Below are 16,643 nucleotides of genomic sequence, written 5' to 3' on the forward strand. Positions count from 1 at the left end.
CAGTGCGAATCGACGGAATAGCATGATTTACTAACGTCCGCAATACATGTCGCATAAGTGAACTACAGTCGTCCACGTCGTCTCCAACGTGAGAACAACGATGGTGGGGGAAATATATTATTGCGGATTCCCTCCTCTGATTAACTCACCGAGTGTTATAGGATGGCACGCATACGTGTGAAGCCTCCATTAGTTCACACACTCGTAGCTTGAATGGTCTCCAAGTGCAGTCATATCTGGACTGGGTCCTTCACGCTTCTTCAGTAATCATCAGCTTGTGGGATAACCCGCTGCTGTGACTCTTCCCACCTCTGTTGCAGTATACTCAGGGTTCTACTATCTCGATTATGGAGAATGCTTTGGATGCTCCTCTTGCAAGGTAGTAGGGGAGGCGTACTCTGTGGTGCAACGTCTCTGTACTACCCATAATAAATTCGAGGTGGCTTCCTCTCAGTCTCCCTGCCAGTGCAAATCCCTGGCCAGAAATCCACATTTTGGCTCGATTGTTTTGCGAGCCATAACTCTAGTACAATGTCCATCAAGTCTATGGATAGACTCTATAGATATACACAGTGGTTTGAACTGGTGGAGCCATGGGCGTGGACAATGATTACAAACTAATCTATAGTCTATTTTGGAAGAGGTATCCCAATGTTCATAACCTCACATAAATAAATATGGCCCGTTAATGCCTCATATACAATTCAATTCTTCCGTGAATATCCATTAATATCCCTAGCGTGGTCAATAGTATTTAGTTCAATAATAAGATGTATCTACATATTTGGGTATATCATGGGTGAACGTTAGTACCGTATAAATATTTAATGGCTCCCGAAGGAATTTCATGTTACTTTACCTTATATATGTCGGCATATGTCATTAGATATGCATTTCTATAGGTTTTACTATAGTGGTAAATTTAAATGTATCCTTAACATTTCTCGAATGAATGTACTATTCCCTATTCTCAGTTTCCTTCTAAAACTTTTACCCAATCAAAGGATTGGTAGTCATCTATATTTCATAAGTTATATCTTCTCTAAAAGTTGGGTTTCATCATTGTTTATCATGTATTCATAATTTTCACCCATCATGTATCATATGGGAAAGACATCTATATAATAGGTGCCTTCAAACATCTTCCCTAATGGGAGGGTCTGTGTGTGTATGTGTGTGTCCCACTACCATAATCCTGTAGGTCCAACACACAATCCACGTGAAGGCAGTAGACTGCCCATCACTCTAGATTGGGTCACAGACTACTGCCCCACAAACACATAACCATGTAATCAGTGGAGTTATGGATTTAAGAGATGTACTTACCCAACCATTATCTGAATTTTTGCTGGTTTACCGGGGAACTCCTGCTGTAGTTATTTTTCTACTCTTCCCTCCTTTGAATCCATTCTTTTCAAAGTTCTAGATTAGTTTCTTAATTTTCAAAAAGGCATCGAATTCCTCTTTTTCAATGTACAATATGGTCATTACTTGGGAAAGAATCACCTTTTCAGAAAATGATAAAGACCTATTGCTTCGTGCCCAAATAAACTTACATACCGGGTATTCAAGGGATTCAGTTTTATCATATTTGCTTGTCACTGCTGTTCCATTGGCCATATTAGTGATCGTAATGGTCATATTCAGGAAGTTGGCTTTTACACCCAAGGTACTACCATCCTCCTCAATTAGTTTATCAACTGTGGTATCTTTTATTTCCAAGAATTGGAGGGGGTAGATCCAAAGTGGGTCTATGTCTGCACCCTCCTGTGGTTTGAAGAACTCCTTAGGGGAACCAATATTGACCAAATAATATGTCGTCCATATATCTAAAGGGGTATCCAAATTTTGACAGTCTGTCCCAATCTTTATTCTTCCATAATTTCTTGATAAAATTGAACTTTACCAATGTAGATATAAGTTACACCACAAGGGTGAATAGGAGAATCCCATGGGTATACCTGAGACTTGTTTAAATACTTGGTCTGCCAATCCCAAGTGCATGTTCTCTAAGAGCCACATATTGAGCCTAACACATTCTTGCTGAGACCAGGATGTCAGGGTTTTGCTTCTCTTGTTGCTCCATGAAGCCTTTTTCCTCTTCCAATTTATATTTAGATACCGTTTCTTCTTACTTCCATAAGCCATATTGATGATTTCTGATTATATTGCTTTTAGTCCGTATCTCCCTTCTAGAGGGATGTTTTCATAGCACTTACCAATATCGGCAGTGAATACCGAGTAGATTTCTTTCGGTAAATTTAGCTTGACCTTGTAAAGGGAATTGACTAGCCAACTAGCACTGATCACCTTAACATTGGCTTCAGATCTTATTTTTTCTTGAAGCTCCCTTGATATTTCCATGATGGGATCCATGCATGCTTGTAAGTCGAAAGTGATTAATGAAGCCAATTCTGAGAAAACACAAAGGTGGGCATTAGTAATCCATTTGAAAGTGTTTTTATGGGCTTTGAATGTAGCCATAAGATATGGTAGTGAATGAGAATTAAGAGTAATGTTCAAATGAAAATTTGAAATATCTTTGACCAGTCAGTCTAGGATGTGTGTGTTATCCACCCACTTAAAGTCCCTGCTAGATAACCTCTATAATGCTTGATCCAAAATAAACTTCTTACAAATATAAGCTTGAGTCGAAGCTGATTTGTCTGTGGAAGTGATGAGAAGGAATGTAGTAAACCTCCTAATTTCCTCTTCAATATTGAGAGTTCCCATGGGATTCTCCTTTTCTTGAATTAGTAGTTTTTTCTTTTTGGTCAATCTCTGTAAGAAAACAATCTAAGATCCTTCTCTAATGGTTTCAGACTTTCAAATAATAATGGATTCAATGTAGATATTTGGTTCCAAATCATAGTTAACGTATCCAATGTCCGCTCAATACTCAGATGTTTTCTAAACATGCGCCCCAAACCCTTCTTGATATATTCTTTTAATGGCTTCTCATTCACGATATCGTTGTCAATAGTACACACATGTCCCCATTCTTTATTAATAAACTTCTTGAAGGAACTCGTTTCACAGTAGCATATAATTTCAAACCCATCCTTGAATGTCAAGTTATCTGAGAACTTCCAAGCTATGCTAGTTTCTCTCAAAGTATCAATCAAATCACATATGCCATATTGGTCTAGAAAGTCAATAAACAATTTCTTAATTGAAAACATTTCAAGTAGGGGGTTATCAAATAACACATTAATGAAGAGATTAGAATTCTTTTTCTTAGTCAATAAAGTTTTCATGTTATGTGGTAACACCAAGATACATCTCGTATGGGCATCACATACCTGTCACCAATCAATCCTTGTCATCATAAAGTAGGTGTCGAACAGGAAGATTCTTAGTTTTTGTATTTATGTATGGCATGGTCTTACCACCTCTCAAGATCTTCGATGGTCATACCTATGATTCCAAACTATCCAAATGTACCAAACTCTCTAAAGGGGGTTGCCATTCAATCATCTTACTAGAGTATTGTCCCTGTAGTGAATAATAGGGAGTGCATCCACATCCTCTCATGTACTCGATGCGACTTGCTGACCTCCCTCTTGCTCTGGAACCATAAGCTTAGGCAAGTAAAGACTCAGGGGACCGTAACATGAGCTCCCCATACGACATCACTCCTGGAGAAGGTTGGGGTAGTAGTGGAGCAAGTGGAGAAATATATAAGAAAAGAACTTTTTGAAACAAGGGGGGGGAGGGAGAAATTTTATACGGGGGTATAAGAAAAAAATAGGAAGAAAAGGGGGGTTATAAAAGAAAAACTACTGAAATTTTAGGGGGAATTTAGGAAAAATCAGGGTAATTAGGAAAAAATAGGGAATTTCAGGGAGGAAAAGATAAGGGAAATAAGCGTGGGGGGGGAAAAAAGGGTAAATTGGAGAAATGTAAATCCAAAAGGTAAAAGAGGATTATGTGTGTGTGTGTACACGTGTGTGTGTGTGTGTGTGCATGCGCCTGCATGTGTGTGTGTTAGGCTTACAAAACCCGCCCTGAGAATAGGTAGTGGTTCTGAACCTGGTAGTACGGGTGAAAAAAACTCCTTGCAAATCTTAACATTACACTTATAGTGGAACATGAGAAATAAAATAAGGTAAAAATCCTGTAGAAATTACAACTCCTAATTAGGAGTAATGAAGAGCACGTAGAGCAATGAAGACATGATCTCATTGGCAGCTACATCGAGACATATACTAGTGTTGGGGACTCATACCTGCATCCATCAAAGAGAAGGTTATGTTAGAATACATACATCTTCTACCTTGGAACTGTAGGTGTTATAGACCCCGACTGCTTGTTATCATAGTCTAGAATATGACCCAACAGTCAACCAAGAGACCTAGCTATATCATAATTAGCTTGAAAATAGAATAATTGGTAAGGGTTCTAAGCTAGATGGAGTTGCCAAGCTCACAAGTCCAAATTTCATGAGCCAAAGATTAGATTGCCTAGTATAAAGGGAGCCATTAAGATAAGGTACAAGAAAAAAGAAAAACTAGAGGACTAACAACATAGTTGATTAGTGCCATGTAAGGGAGACTTTCTCTTAATAATTTAAAGAAAAGGGGATAAACATCTTACTTCAAGAGCATAGAAAAGCAGCACGGATGTTAGAGAACTAGCATGCTCAGAGGTCCAAAACTCAGGCCATCCACACTTTCAAGGGAACCATGATAAAGGTTGCATATATAGTAGTTTGTACACCCTAATTATTTGAGTCATGCCATCAAGGGTAACTTATGAAATCACCAACATATCCACCACTGCTAAATTCAAAGAGGGACTTAACCACATTTTCTAAGATTGTTCAAAGATCATTTCATGCATGAATTCTTAGATAATTAAAAAAATAATTTAACCACAAGTGAAGTTTAAGTCACAAGTGGAGTAAGGAGCGAATGAGTGCATGGGTTAAGAAGGGGTTAGAGGAGGTATGGGATGATTAGTGGGCTTGGTACGTGGGGTGGTTAAAAAGAAAATGTAAAGGAAATATTTCACGGGGGTACATAAAAGAATAATTCGTAGTTAGGGAAGTATTCGTGTGTGTGTGTGTGTGTGTGTGTTTGTGTATAAAGAAATAAGTGTTTGTGTCTATGAGATACATTTACTAATCAAATTTATTGTGTGTGTGTGTGTGCATGCGTGTGTCTATGTGTCTGTGTGTGTGTGCACAGGGCATTTGTGTGTGTGCGTGTGCATGCGTGCGTGTGTGTGTCCGTGCGTGTGCACGCAAGTGCGCATGTGTGTTACTTTCTTTAGAATACAACATAGTATATAGTTATCTATCTCTTATGCACTCCTCTCTCTCTCTCTCCCCCCCCCCCCAAATCCTTAAATAGACAATATCATGTCTTTGGTGATGGTAATTGCAAAGGGATCCACAAAACCACACCAAGCATAGTGTTTTCAAAGAATGCATTTTTTGAGTTTTTGTTGGAGACGTTTAATTAAATCTATGTTTGCCAAGCTAGATGGTTGGTATTGTGGATGCTTCTATGTTGATATTAATGTCATTAGTGTGATTGGGGTTATTGCAACATGGATGTGTGTTTTGATGTTTACACATCAAGAGTAATATTGTTGGGATTAATTGGCATGATGATTTATCAATTCATTGTTATTCTAACTCAAATTTGGTGGCTTGAGTATAGATTATGAGTTGGATATTAAGGGATGGACATAATACCGATAAGGCAGAATATCAAATCGTTGATAATGGCTATGGGCAAATATTTTAATATACGCATATTAATCCATGGGCTGATTTGTTTCATTTTTTGATGAGCGCATATTAAGCCTTGTATTATTTGAATTTTGTGGAGTTATGTCGATAATCCCTCTAATTGTGGTCAAGGGATGTCTCTAAATCTCCTATAAATGTTCTATTTCAGATCCTTTTGGAGACTCTTTACTGTTAATAAACAATTGTAAATACATGGGGAGCTACAGCCATAATGTAGGGGGAGATTGTACCTAGTGCTAGATTTTATCATCTCTTTTCCTATCTTTCTTTGTTTCTTTTGTTCATGATAATTTTTCATAAATTTGTGGGTATTGCTCATTCCCATTTTCGTGACAATATCTACATTTTAAAGCCATTAACCCAAGACAAATTTAGCATACATGTTGAAAAAGAATTGGAAAAGAAATACACAATTTGTTTACAACTACAAAATGGATTGTGGCCATTCTAGCATTGCACATTCACCAAACAACACGCTCTATAGTAAAAAGTCTAAACACAAAATCATTACCAACATACTAAAATGATATTTTCAACACACTTAACATGAAAGTCACATACATATTCAGCCTCAAAGAAACTTGAGAATGAGCAAACCAAGCTTATATGTAGATGGAAACCTTTTCAAAATAATTACAACAAATGATATGGCTACTACAATCATAATTAAGAGTAAAATTTTAGATATTTCACATACACATCTTGAAAGCAATGACTACAATGCAATGATAGCAATAGATGTGAATTCAAATAAAAGAAATGTTGCTAATATTATAGCAACTTATTGATGAAGAAGAAACTCTTTACTTGAATGACCTATGGAACATGTTCAACAAAAGACCACCAATGAGGAAATTTTTTATGTTCTAATTCAATATCAAAATCTTAGATACAAGCATTAAAGTACTACAATCACTTATGCACAATGTAGATGCTAGAGTTCATTGAGCTACCCCTTGTTTTCAATTTTTTGCAACTTGTGTGTGCATATGTTGTTATTTTAATATAACTTTTGTACCATGTTATGGTTTTTACTTTCACCTATATTACTTTTGGATTTTGGTATGGTTGTATGTTTTCAAATGATCATTAAACTATTCCTCTTGCATAATTTATTGGATTCTTTCCTAACTTTTACAAGGTGTGTGCTTGGAAGGTGGTGGTGTATTTGGCATCTTTGGAATCTTGAAGGTCAGGAGTAAGAGTGATTCTCTTGGAGACTCTTTTTGCTATGGGGTGGGTGGACTAATTCCCCAGTTAGAGTCGGAGTGGGAGAATTGAGAGTATGATGAACATGGAAATATGGTTTATGGGGATACGCAATATGTTATGTACAAGAATGGGGTCATTACACGTGCAAGATCAATGTTTATTGCTATCATTCTCGTTCTTATTTGTCATTGTTAAAGATGGATTATGTGAAATGGTCATCCTAAGTCTAGTGCAAAAAGCTCAATAATAAAGATGACTTGTATGAAAATCTCTTCAACATTTCTTTGGGGGGAGGATCTCTTCAGCATACTACAATGAGCTCCATAATAAAGAAGAGTTAAAACCCCACCTATAAGGGGATATTGTAGTTGTGCACCCATGGGAAGGGTTTTTCACTACATTTAGCACACGCACATGGAATGTGTTTATCTTTTTGGTGATTATTAGTGCCAGCACATATAGGATACACATGCTTATATTGTTTGGGCACTAAGGCACCTATTTCAACGGGACATATATGGGATGCTAATTAGCAGAGATTTTTCATTGAGGGTTAAAAGGGTGTTGATATTTTTCCTAAATGATGGTCAGTGGTCCTTAGAGGAGATTTTCTACCAATGAGATAGAGAAGACAATGTATGAGTGGGTTAGGTTTTTGTTAATATAGGTACAAATGGTCTATTTGCATGGGGTTTTTCTCCATGAGGTTCTCAATCTTCCTGAGGGAACTAGGAAGTTTGGGTATCCACGGGGATTGGATTTAGCACTACTTCATACACTTGCACTCACTTGTTTTTTGCATAGTCCATTTGCTTTTGAATGGGTAGTATGCAAAATTTATTTGTTTTGGTTGGGCACAATGGCACATGTGTTGTCAATTATTTTATTGGGTGCCTATGCCTATGTTAACCAGTAAGTCAAGTGATTGGTTCTTGTTTGCCAAAATGTGTTTCATGTAGTTGTTTTGTGGAGATCATACTTATGATAAGTGAGGGATTGCTATAAGAGGTGTGAGCATGTTTTATTTATGTGTCAGCTATGTTTGGATTGTTTTGATAGGATTTATCCTCATGAGGGTTCAAATTGTCCTCAAGGGATCACTAATGCACTTGCACACAGTTTGGGCGAATCCATGCACATTCCTTGCACTCACAAGGTGGAGACACACATCACATTGAAGCACTTGCATTCATGTGAGAGAGGCCATGCACTTTGTTTTGAGGTGGTGATGCTTCTTATTCTATTTATGGATGGATGATGGTTTTTCATATCGAGGAGATGTGGCATGGATCATGTTCTCATGGTTATTGCATGTTGAAGGGATCTCGCGGCTCCGAGTTGTTAGTGAGAAGATATGCCTTTTTTATGGCACGGTTCTCTTGAGAGAATGCTAGATTTTATTTGTAGTATGCAAGTTCTCTAGTGATGATGGACATGCCAAAGTCCGAGGTCTAGGAGCACTTTTGATCTTTGTGTCTCCTCGGTTCTACCTCGGAAAAGACAAATATTTTTTCTATTTCATGTTATAGGTTAGTAGGTTTGAGATAGTTAGTGGACCCTGTGTTAGGTCCCATGAGTACTACATGTAAGTGGGAGGTTTGATCCTCCTGTATGGCTACGTACTTACCTTAGTATTGATATTTGGTTAGTGGGGTGTTCAGGCACTACCCCAGGAGTTTTTAGGCAGTGTAGGTGGTGAAAGGCTAGCCGTATGAACTATTTAAGAAGAGGTTCACACCCAATCTCTCTCTCTCTCTCTCTCTCTCTCTCTCTCTCTCTCTCCTTACCCCTTCAAGAAACATATGTCTGAGAAGGTGAGCTAGACATGCCCTCTATGTGTTATTAAATTTGTTTCTTTTTTCCATTGAAGTTAGGCAATGGTTGAGCATGTATGACTGAATAAAATGCTTACATGCCATTTGCAGTAGGATAATTGTTAGCCAACATACAATGATGGAAAAATGATAATCAATTCAGCTTTCGCATTTATTGGCTCATACCTTGAGTAGGTTACTTTTGATTGATTGGTCTAGTTGGATTACGTCCCTAGCCCTCCCTTTTGATTGATCGATCTAGTTCGATTACGTCCCTAGCGGCAAACTCTATCCCCTCCTTCTCTCCCCCTCCCAGACCCTCCGCTTGCCCCTCCCCACCCCTCCCCTCATGTGCCACTGGCGATGACCATCCCCTACCAAACCCCCTGGCAACAACCCTCCCCTCCCTAGCTCTCTGCCCCTCTCGAGCCTCCTGCCCTTGCCCGTCCCAACACCCCACTCCCCTCCCTAGTTGCCCCTCCCCAACCACCTACACTATGCTGTTAGCCCCCCTCCCCTACCCTCTCTCTCCTCTCTATCCATTTTCCTCTCCTCTCTCTCCCCGTAGGCTAGGTTAGGCTAAACTATACTCTTAGGTTAGGTTATTAGTGATTTAGGCAACGTTAGGTTAGATATAGACTTTAGAGCCATTATGAGTCTCTTTAACCAAGTCTAATCAAATGTATTTTTTGGCATATGAATTTTCTAGGCAGACAATAGAAAATGTTGTTTTTGAAGTCATGGTCATATCAACTGTATTATGAAAGGTCTGAGATTGTCAAGGTCGCCGGTAGCAAAACCCCCCTGAAAGAAGTGGATTTTTAGTTTCTTTTGAAACCAGCAGAACACTACCCTATCAACATCATCGCTCATAGCTGACATTGATGCATAGGAAAGGGAGTGGTTAGCTTGACGGGTTGCTAATTACTCCTCGGGACATCCCTAAGCCATTTCATTAAGGCCTTTAGGAAAGTAGACCCTTTGTTGGCTTGCTCGAGTTGTTAATCATGATGTTGGGATTGAAAGGAAATTATGCCTATTGATCCAAGTTAAACTTACTATTTCACTCCAATGGAATCCACCAAGTTCAGCCTCTCTCTCCTCTCTCTCTCTCTCTCTCTCTCTCTCTAGCGCGCGCTCTCTCTCTCGTTTCCCCCACTCTCGACCTCCATGCCCGCATTACTCGTCATCCTTCGTCCTGCCGCTCTTCTACTGCTTCTGGTTCCGCCAACCTTTTGGGCAGGCCTATGAGTGATAAAAGTCATTCATTTCTTTGACTTGTTTTTTCTTCATTATCCAGCGAGTAGTTCTTGCAAACGCATTCATCATGCCTTATTAGGCTGGGTTCAGACGGTCTACCTAACACACGTGACGGGAAAGATGGCCGTCGCTTGTGCTCTTCACACAACAAGGTGTCCAGGTACTATGGCATATCTTTAATTAAGGATGTGATTAGCCGAAAGCATTGGCAGTGTTTCAAGAACCAAACAAAATTTTTCCCATGTTCAAAAGGTTACGAACAATTTGTATCTGAACTCGAAGGTGATGCCCATGTATTTTTCAAAAACATGGAGGTGTGCTGTAAAGTTTCTCTCATTCATTGGTCCAACAAGATGGCAAGCGAAATGGCCATCCCGATAATCACGGCTGCTTCTGTAATCCCAGATTTTGGCTTGGAGTATAGTTAGATACACGGCATGTGCAAAAAAGAGATGTTGAACTTAGAGGAGACACTCAGTATTTTGGACCGAAAGGCTGAGCTGCCTTCGGTGGAGAACTTTATCTGTATCTTGCAGAAGTGCAGGGAAAAGAAATCTTTAGAGTCTGCCAAGCGTGTGCATGCTCACATTTGTAACAATGAGCTAGAAACTCATAGAGCTGTTGGGAACTACATTGTGCCAATGTTTGTAGAATGTGGAAGTATGTTGGAAGCTCAGCAGGTCTTCAACAGGTTGGTTCATCGGAATGAGCATTCATGGACTTCTCTCATATTAGGGTACATACAATTTGGGCAAATGCAGCACGCTCTCAACGTGTACCTGAAGATGCAAGTGGATTGTGTTCAGCCTAGCAGGTATACCCTTATGGCCATATTAAAAGCTTGTGCTAGGCTGAAAGATGTGCAAAGAGGCCGAGAGATTCATGTTGAGATTGCACAAAAGGGATTTGTAAGAGACCTTTCTGTCTGCAACTCTTTGGTTGACATGTATGCTAAATGTGGTTCTCTTTCTGAGGCACACGAAGTCTTTGACAAGCTGCCAGCTCGAGATGTTGTGTCCTGGAGTGCTTTAATTGCAGGATATGCTGAACATGGATCCAGTCAAGAAGCATTGACATGTTTTGAACAGATGCAACTGGAGGGTGTTTCTCCAAATGCTGTCACGTTTGTTTGTGCCTTGAAAGCTTGTGGCAGCACAGGAGCCATAGAAAAGGGCCGGGAAATGCATGCTAATATCGAACAGAAGGGATATATAAGAAATCTTTTTGTTGGCAACTCTTTGATTGACATGTATGCCAAATGTTGCTCACTTTCAGAGGCAAGGAAAGTTTTTTACAAGCTGCAAGCTCGAGACATTGTCTCATGGAATGCTCTGATTGCAGGATATGCAGAATATGGACCTGGTCAAGAAGCACTCGAATGTTTTGAACAGATGCAACTGGAGGGCCTTTCTCCAGATGCTGTCACATTTGTTTGTGTCTTGAAAGCTTGTGGCAGCATAGGAGCCATAGGCAAGGGCCGAGAAATACATTCTGAGATGGCACAAAAGGGATTTGAAAGATTTGGCAACACTTTGGTCGACATGTATGCCAAATGTGGGTCACTTTTAGAGGCACAGGACGTCTTCGACAAGCTGCCAGTTCGAGATGTTGTGTCATGGAATGCATTAACTGCGGGATATGCTGAACATGGACCTTTTCAGAAATCACTGGAATGTTTTGAAAAGATGCAGCTTGAGAGCACCCCTCCGGATGCTGTCACATTTGTTTGCGCCTTGAAAGCTTGTGGCAGCATAGGAGCTATAGGCAAGGGCCGAGAAATGCATGCTGAGATTGCATTAAAGGGATTTGAAAGAGAACTAGTTGTCTGCAACACTTTGGTCGACATGTATGCCAAATGTGGCTCGCTTTTAGAGGCATGGCAAGTGTTTGACAAGCTTCCAGTTCGAGATGTTGTGTCATGGAGTGCATTGATGGCAGGTTATGCCGAACATGGATCTGGTCAGGAAGTGTTGAAATGTTTTGAACAAATCCAATTTGAGGGCATCTCTACAACTGCTTTCATGTTTGTTTGTGTCTTGAAAGCTTGTGGCAGCATAGGAGCCCTGGCCCAGGGCCGAGATATACATGTGGAGATCGCAGAAAAGGGATTTGAAAGAGATCTTTTTGTTGGCAACACTTTGGTTGATATGTATGCTAAATGTGGATCAATTTCAGAGGCACAGGAAGCCTTTGACAAGCTGCCAGCTCGAGATGTTGTGTCATGGAATGCACTGATTGCAGGGACTGCTGAACATGGATGTGGCCAGGCAGTACTGAAATGTTTCGAACAGATGCAACTGGAGGGCATCCCTCCCGACGCAGTGACGTTTGTTTTGGTCTTGAATGTTTATGCCAGCATACGAGCCATAGCCAATGGCCGAGAAAGGCATGCTGAGATTGCACACCTGGGAATTGAAATAGATCTTTTTGTTGGCAGTGCTTTGGTGGACATGTATGCCAAATGTGGCTCACTTTCAGAGGCACAAGAAGTCTTTGACAGGCTGCCAGTTCGAAATGTTGTGTCATGGAATGCACTAATTACAGGATATGCTGAACATATACCTGGCCAGAAAGTGCTGGATTGTTTTCAACAGATGATACTGGAGGGACTGTCTCCAGATGCTGTAACATTTGTATGTGTCTTGAAATGTTGTGGCACCTTAGGAGCCATAGGCAAGGGCCAAGAAATACATTCTGAGATTGCAATACGTGATTTTGAAAGAAACATTTTTTTGGACAGTGCTTTGGTTGATATGTATGCCAAAAGTGGTTCTCTTTCAGAAGCACTGAACGTCTTTAACAAGCTGCCAGTTCGAAACGTCGTGTCGTGGAATGCAATGATAAATGGATATGCCTTAAATCATGAGGGTAATTTGGCAGTGAAATGTTTTGAGGACATGCAAGGACAGGGTGTGGAGCCAGATGCTATTACATTTACATGTCTGCTCACTGCATGCAGCCATGCTAACTTGGTCTCCAAGGGTCAGGAGTATTTCGAGAAGATGAAAGAATATTATGGCATTGCACCAACAGAATGTCACTGTACTTGCATGGTTGATCTTCTTGCACGATGGGGAGGGTTGTATGAGGCAGAGAAATTTATTGAGTCCATGTGGTGTCCTCCAGCGAAAGAAACATGGAAAGCCTTGCTTAGTGCCTGTAAAACATATGGTGAAGCAGAACTAGGACTGAGATGCTTTCGGCAACTAATCCAGATGAATCCAGAATCTGCTGCTTCATATGTGCTCATGGCGAACATTTATGCAAGTGCTGGCCAGTGGGATAATGCATATAGAATAGAGGAGCTGAGGCAACATGTTGGGGTAAAGAAAAAACTTGGAAGTGCTTCAATAGAGGTGAATGAGAAGGTGCATGAGTTTATAGTGGGAGACAACCACTGTCGAGAAATGTCAGCAACGCAAGAAATTTTGAGTGTGCGCATGAGGGGGGAAGGGCATGTGCCCAATGTTGATCTAGTCTTGAGACCCTCTTCTTATAAAACCGACAAACTCTGGTGTGTTTATAAGTTTTAGCAAGCAAACTAGCATACAAACCTGCATCTTGCATTGTTTGGGATGAAGATGATGGTACTGTGCAGAATACTCTCATGGGCATGCCGTGTGAATGTCCCATATCCATATATAGATAATTATCTGAATACAAAATAAGAGACTCCTCCCAAGGCTTTTTGGGGTGTTCGTAGTACTTGCATAGACAATGCCCATAGGGCTTGCCTATGGGTGTGCAACCCTGTGCAAGCTGCTGCCCATAGGGCTTGCATAGATATTGGGCAGGGTGCAGGACCCCGGTACGGGATGCTGCTTGGGGTGGCACTTGGCATGCTATCATGATATCACTTATGTGCTTGCAATTGGTTTGTGAACTGAGGGCAGGACTGCTGTCGACAGTGCTGGACTGAGTGCTGTGCTGGGCTCTACCTCTGGCCAGCTAGTGGTTGACCTGTGGCGGGTGGCCTCTGTTCTGGGCTGGCTATGCCACGCAATTATCAATCTGCTATTGCAGGATGTGGCAAGTTGCTATGTGCTGAAAAGGTGTCCGATTTGACTGGGTTGGTCAGCTGTGTGGAGGACCTTCTACAGCAAGTAATACCTGTTCCTCGTACTTCGATACTCCTCCAGCCATTTACGCTCTTTCTTGCAGGCCGACAACAGCTGCAAAATCGGGCAGTTTCTGTCAGTGTATGTTCCTCCGTTGAAAATCCAATAGAATTACAAAAACACTATCATAGGGCAACCTCTTTGGCCGAAAACATGCACTGACTTGATTTTTTTTAAGCCACTCTTCCAAAAACAAATTTTACAAAAGGATAAGATGATTTTGTAAGTTTTTAAAGAGAATAGAATAAAATTTGACGTAACATTCAAGGAGACTTTCATTTCCTCTTCATCCAAGAACTATAGGGCAATTATATATTCTCTTACTTAAATCTCTCTCTAGAAAACTTAAATGAGCATTATGAGGCACTTAATATAATTAAAAATATAATGAGAATAGTCATAAATATCATGAAACATGAAAGAAATATGATATATTTAATAAATGTTCAAATCATATCATGACACACTTATAGAGATGGAGGAAGCAAGGATTACTTCTCAAATTGGAATCTCTTTTTGCACTTTTTCAAGTGCAATCAGTTCTTCCTCTTTCTCCACTGCCTATAAACAAATATAAAAGCTCACAAAGTTGATAAACTTATATTAATTGTCTTTAAAAAATGATTATTAAAGAAATAATAAATTTAAAAAGATTGGTTTCATATTGTTGTGGCCTTTTTACATAACCTTGTGAGCCATGTGTTTGCCATTGTCTAGTTTTTGAGAATAAACACAGTGGTTTGAATGACATCTACTATAACCTTGTTCTACCATAACTAGTCAAATTTCAAGTACCATTAAGACATATAGACTTTTCTTCAACCTACATACTAATTTCTCCTTTCCTTTGATCTCATATCCTTGCAGTGGCTACTATATAAATCTCTTCCTCTAAATTCCCATGAAGAAATATGTTTTCACATCTAATTGTTCAAGATGCAAGTCTTCTACAGCCACAAACTAAAAATAGTTCTAATGGAAGTCATTTTAACAACAAGAGAGAATATTTTAGTACTATTCATGTGCTTCCAAGATGTTCATGTTCTTCAAAGCACCTCCATTCGATTTCTCTAATAGTCATGCATACTTTGATATGAAGACATACTTCTTCTTGAAGTTCAAATCATGCATCTTGATGTCATTATAGAGCAATGTAGCTTCGCGTATTCAAACCATATTTTGTGCCCTGGGGCGGTCTTTCTCTAAAAACAAAAAAAACTCGTGTAAGTAAGCACATCTTTGAAATGCCCCTAAATTTATTTTTTTTTATTTTCTAGTATAATCTTTTACTCCTCTTTTGTATATATATAGGTTATAATTTGGAACTAAATCCCCCTCCATACATGTACATTCCATGGTTATATTGGGTATGCATTTTTTGAACCCTTCTAAACCGCCCGTAAGTCCCCCAAATTAAAAATCCATTTAGTCCTAAGTGACCCCCTCTCATGGAAATTTTGCGCAAAATCTAAAGGATTGGAATACTTGGTGCTACATTCAACATATGCAAATCATACTTCAAAGATGCCATAAAGTATCTTCAATCTCTGTCATTTAGTGTGCATGGAGAAATATGTGTTTGTACTTATGGTGTCTACTTCTCTGATAGAGAGAATTTTAAATGTGCAACTTTTGATCATGTTTTCATTAGTATTAAATTTTTTTTGGGAGTCTTCTCTTTGCCGCAAACTAGCAAATGCACCATTTCGTCAGTTGAAATGCCTCATGGCATGATGTCTAGATTGCAATGCCATTGGCGAAGGTTAATTTGCCTAGCTGAAATTGCAAACTTAGGAGTTCCCATTGTCTAAATTTATGAGGATGTGGTGCTAGGCATGACTAGAATAGGAAAGAGCAAAAGAGAATGATTTTATCTCATAAAAAAGTGGGAGTTGTAAAGCTGTGGACTATGGTAAAGCAAAATATTACAAGATTCATCACCCACAAGTTTATTTACTAATGGTAGGCCACCTAATCCAAGTAGTGTTTGACAAATTTTGTGGAAGATGTGATAGTATCAGTTGTCAACTTTGCTTAAAATTACTCTTTCAAAGAGTAGAACGAGATCCGATCACTACATTAGCACACTAAAAAATGCACTGTATTGGTACATATTATCTATTGCCATAAATAAGAGATGTTAGTGAGTAGTGTGAGAAGAATGTTGACATGTGTTGAAATCCTTTAAAAAATAGCTCACTTTTAGGGAGCCTAAAATTTTTTAGCCATGCAAAATTAATATCAACATAGTAGAAATTAGACAAACACAAGTACTAATTCCAACTCAAAACAATGCAGAATTGATTGTTAACATTACTCAGGAGCCTTGGCTAGATTGATTATGATCCTCTTCAATCACGACAAGTTTAGCTTTTGACAAAGGATCAGTACAACACATATGTTTTGTGAGTTGTACGTGCACTAATAACTACTTTTAGATACAACGAAATGAAGCAAGGATAACGATCAATGATGCAAAGA

At 39.4% G+C, this 16,643-nt stretch overlaps 1 protein-coding gene across 1 annotated transcript; it reads left to right on the forward strand.

Annotated features, from left to right (window-relative positions):
* Nucleotides 1–10,434: 10,434 nt before the first annotated feature.
* LOC147897347 (pentatricopeptide repeat-containing protein At5g27110-like) lies at nt 10,435–14,287 on the forward strand. Its single transcript, XM_087380944.1, has one exon. It carries the CDS (start codon nt 10,482–10,484, stop codon nt 13,575–13,577), a length of 3,096 nt encoding a protein of 1,031 aa, XP_087237070.1. The 5' UTR covers nt 10,435–10,481; the 3' UTR covers nt 13,578–14,287.
* The last annotated feature ends 2,356 nt before the right edge of the window (nt 14,288–16,643 follow it).

This window comes from Dipteris shenzhenensis, chromosome 10 (assembly GCF_047967505.1).
Source record: "Dipteris shenzhenensis isolate YYH24624 ecotype China chromosome 10, Dip_SZ_1.0, whole genome shotgun sequence".
NCBI lineage: Eukaryota > Viridiplantae > Streptophyta > Polypodiopsida > Gleicheniales > Dipteridaceae > Dipteris > Dipteris shenzhenensis.

Excerpts from the sequence above, each read along its gene's own strand:
- LOC147897347 (XM_087380944.1), top strand. The coding sequence starts at position 10,482 with ATGTGCAAAAAAGAGATGTTGAACTTAGAGGAGACACTCAGTATTTTG.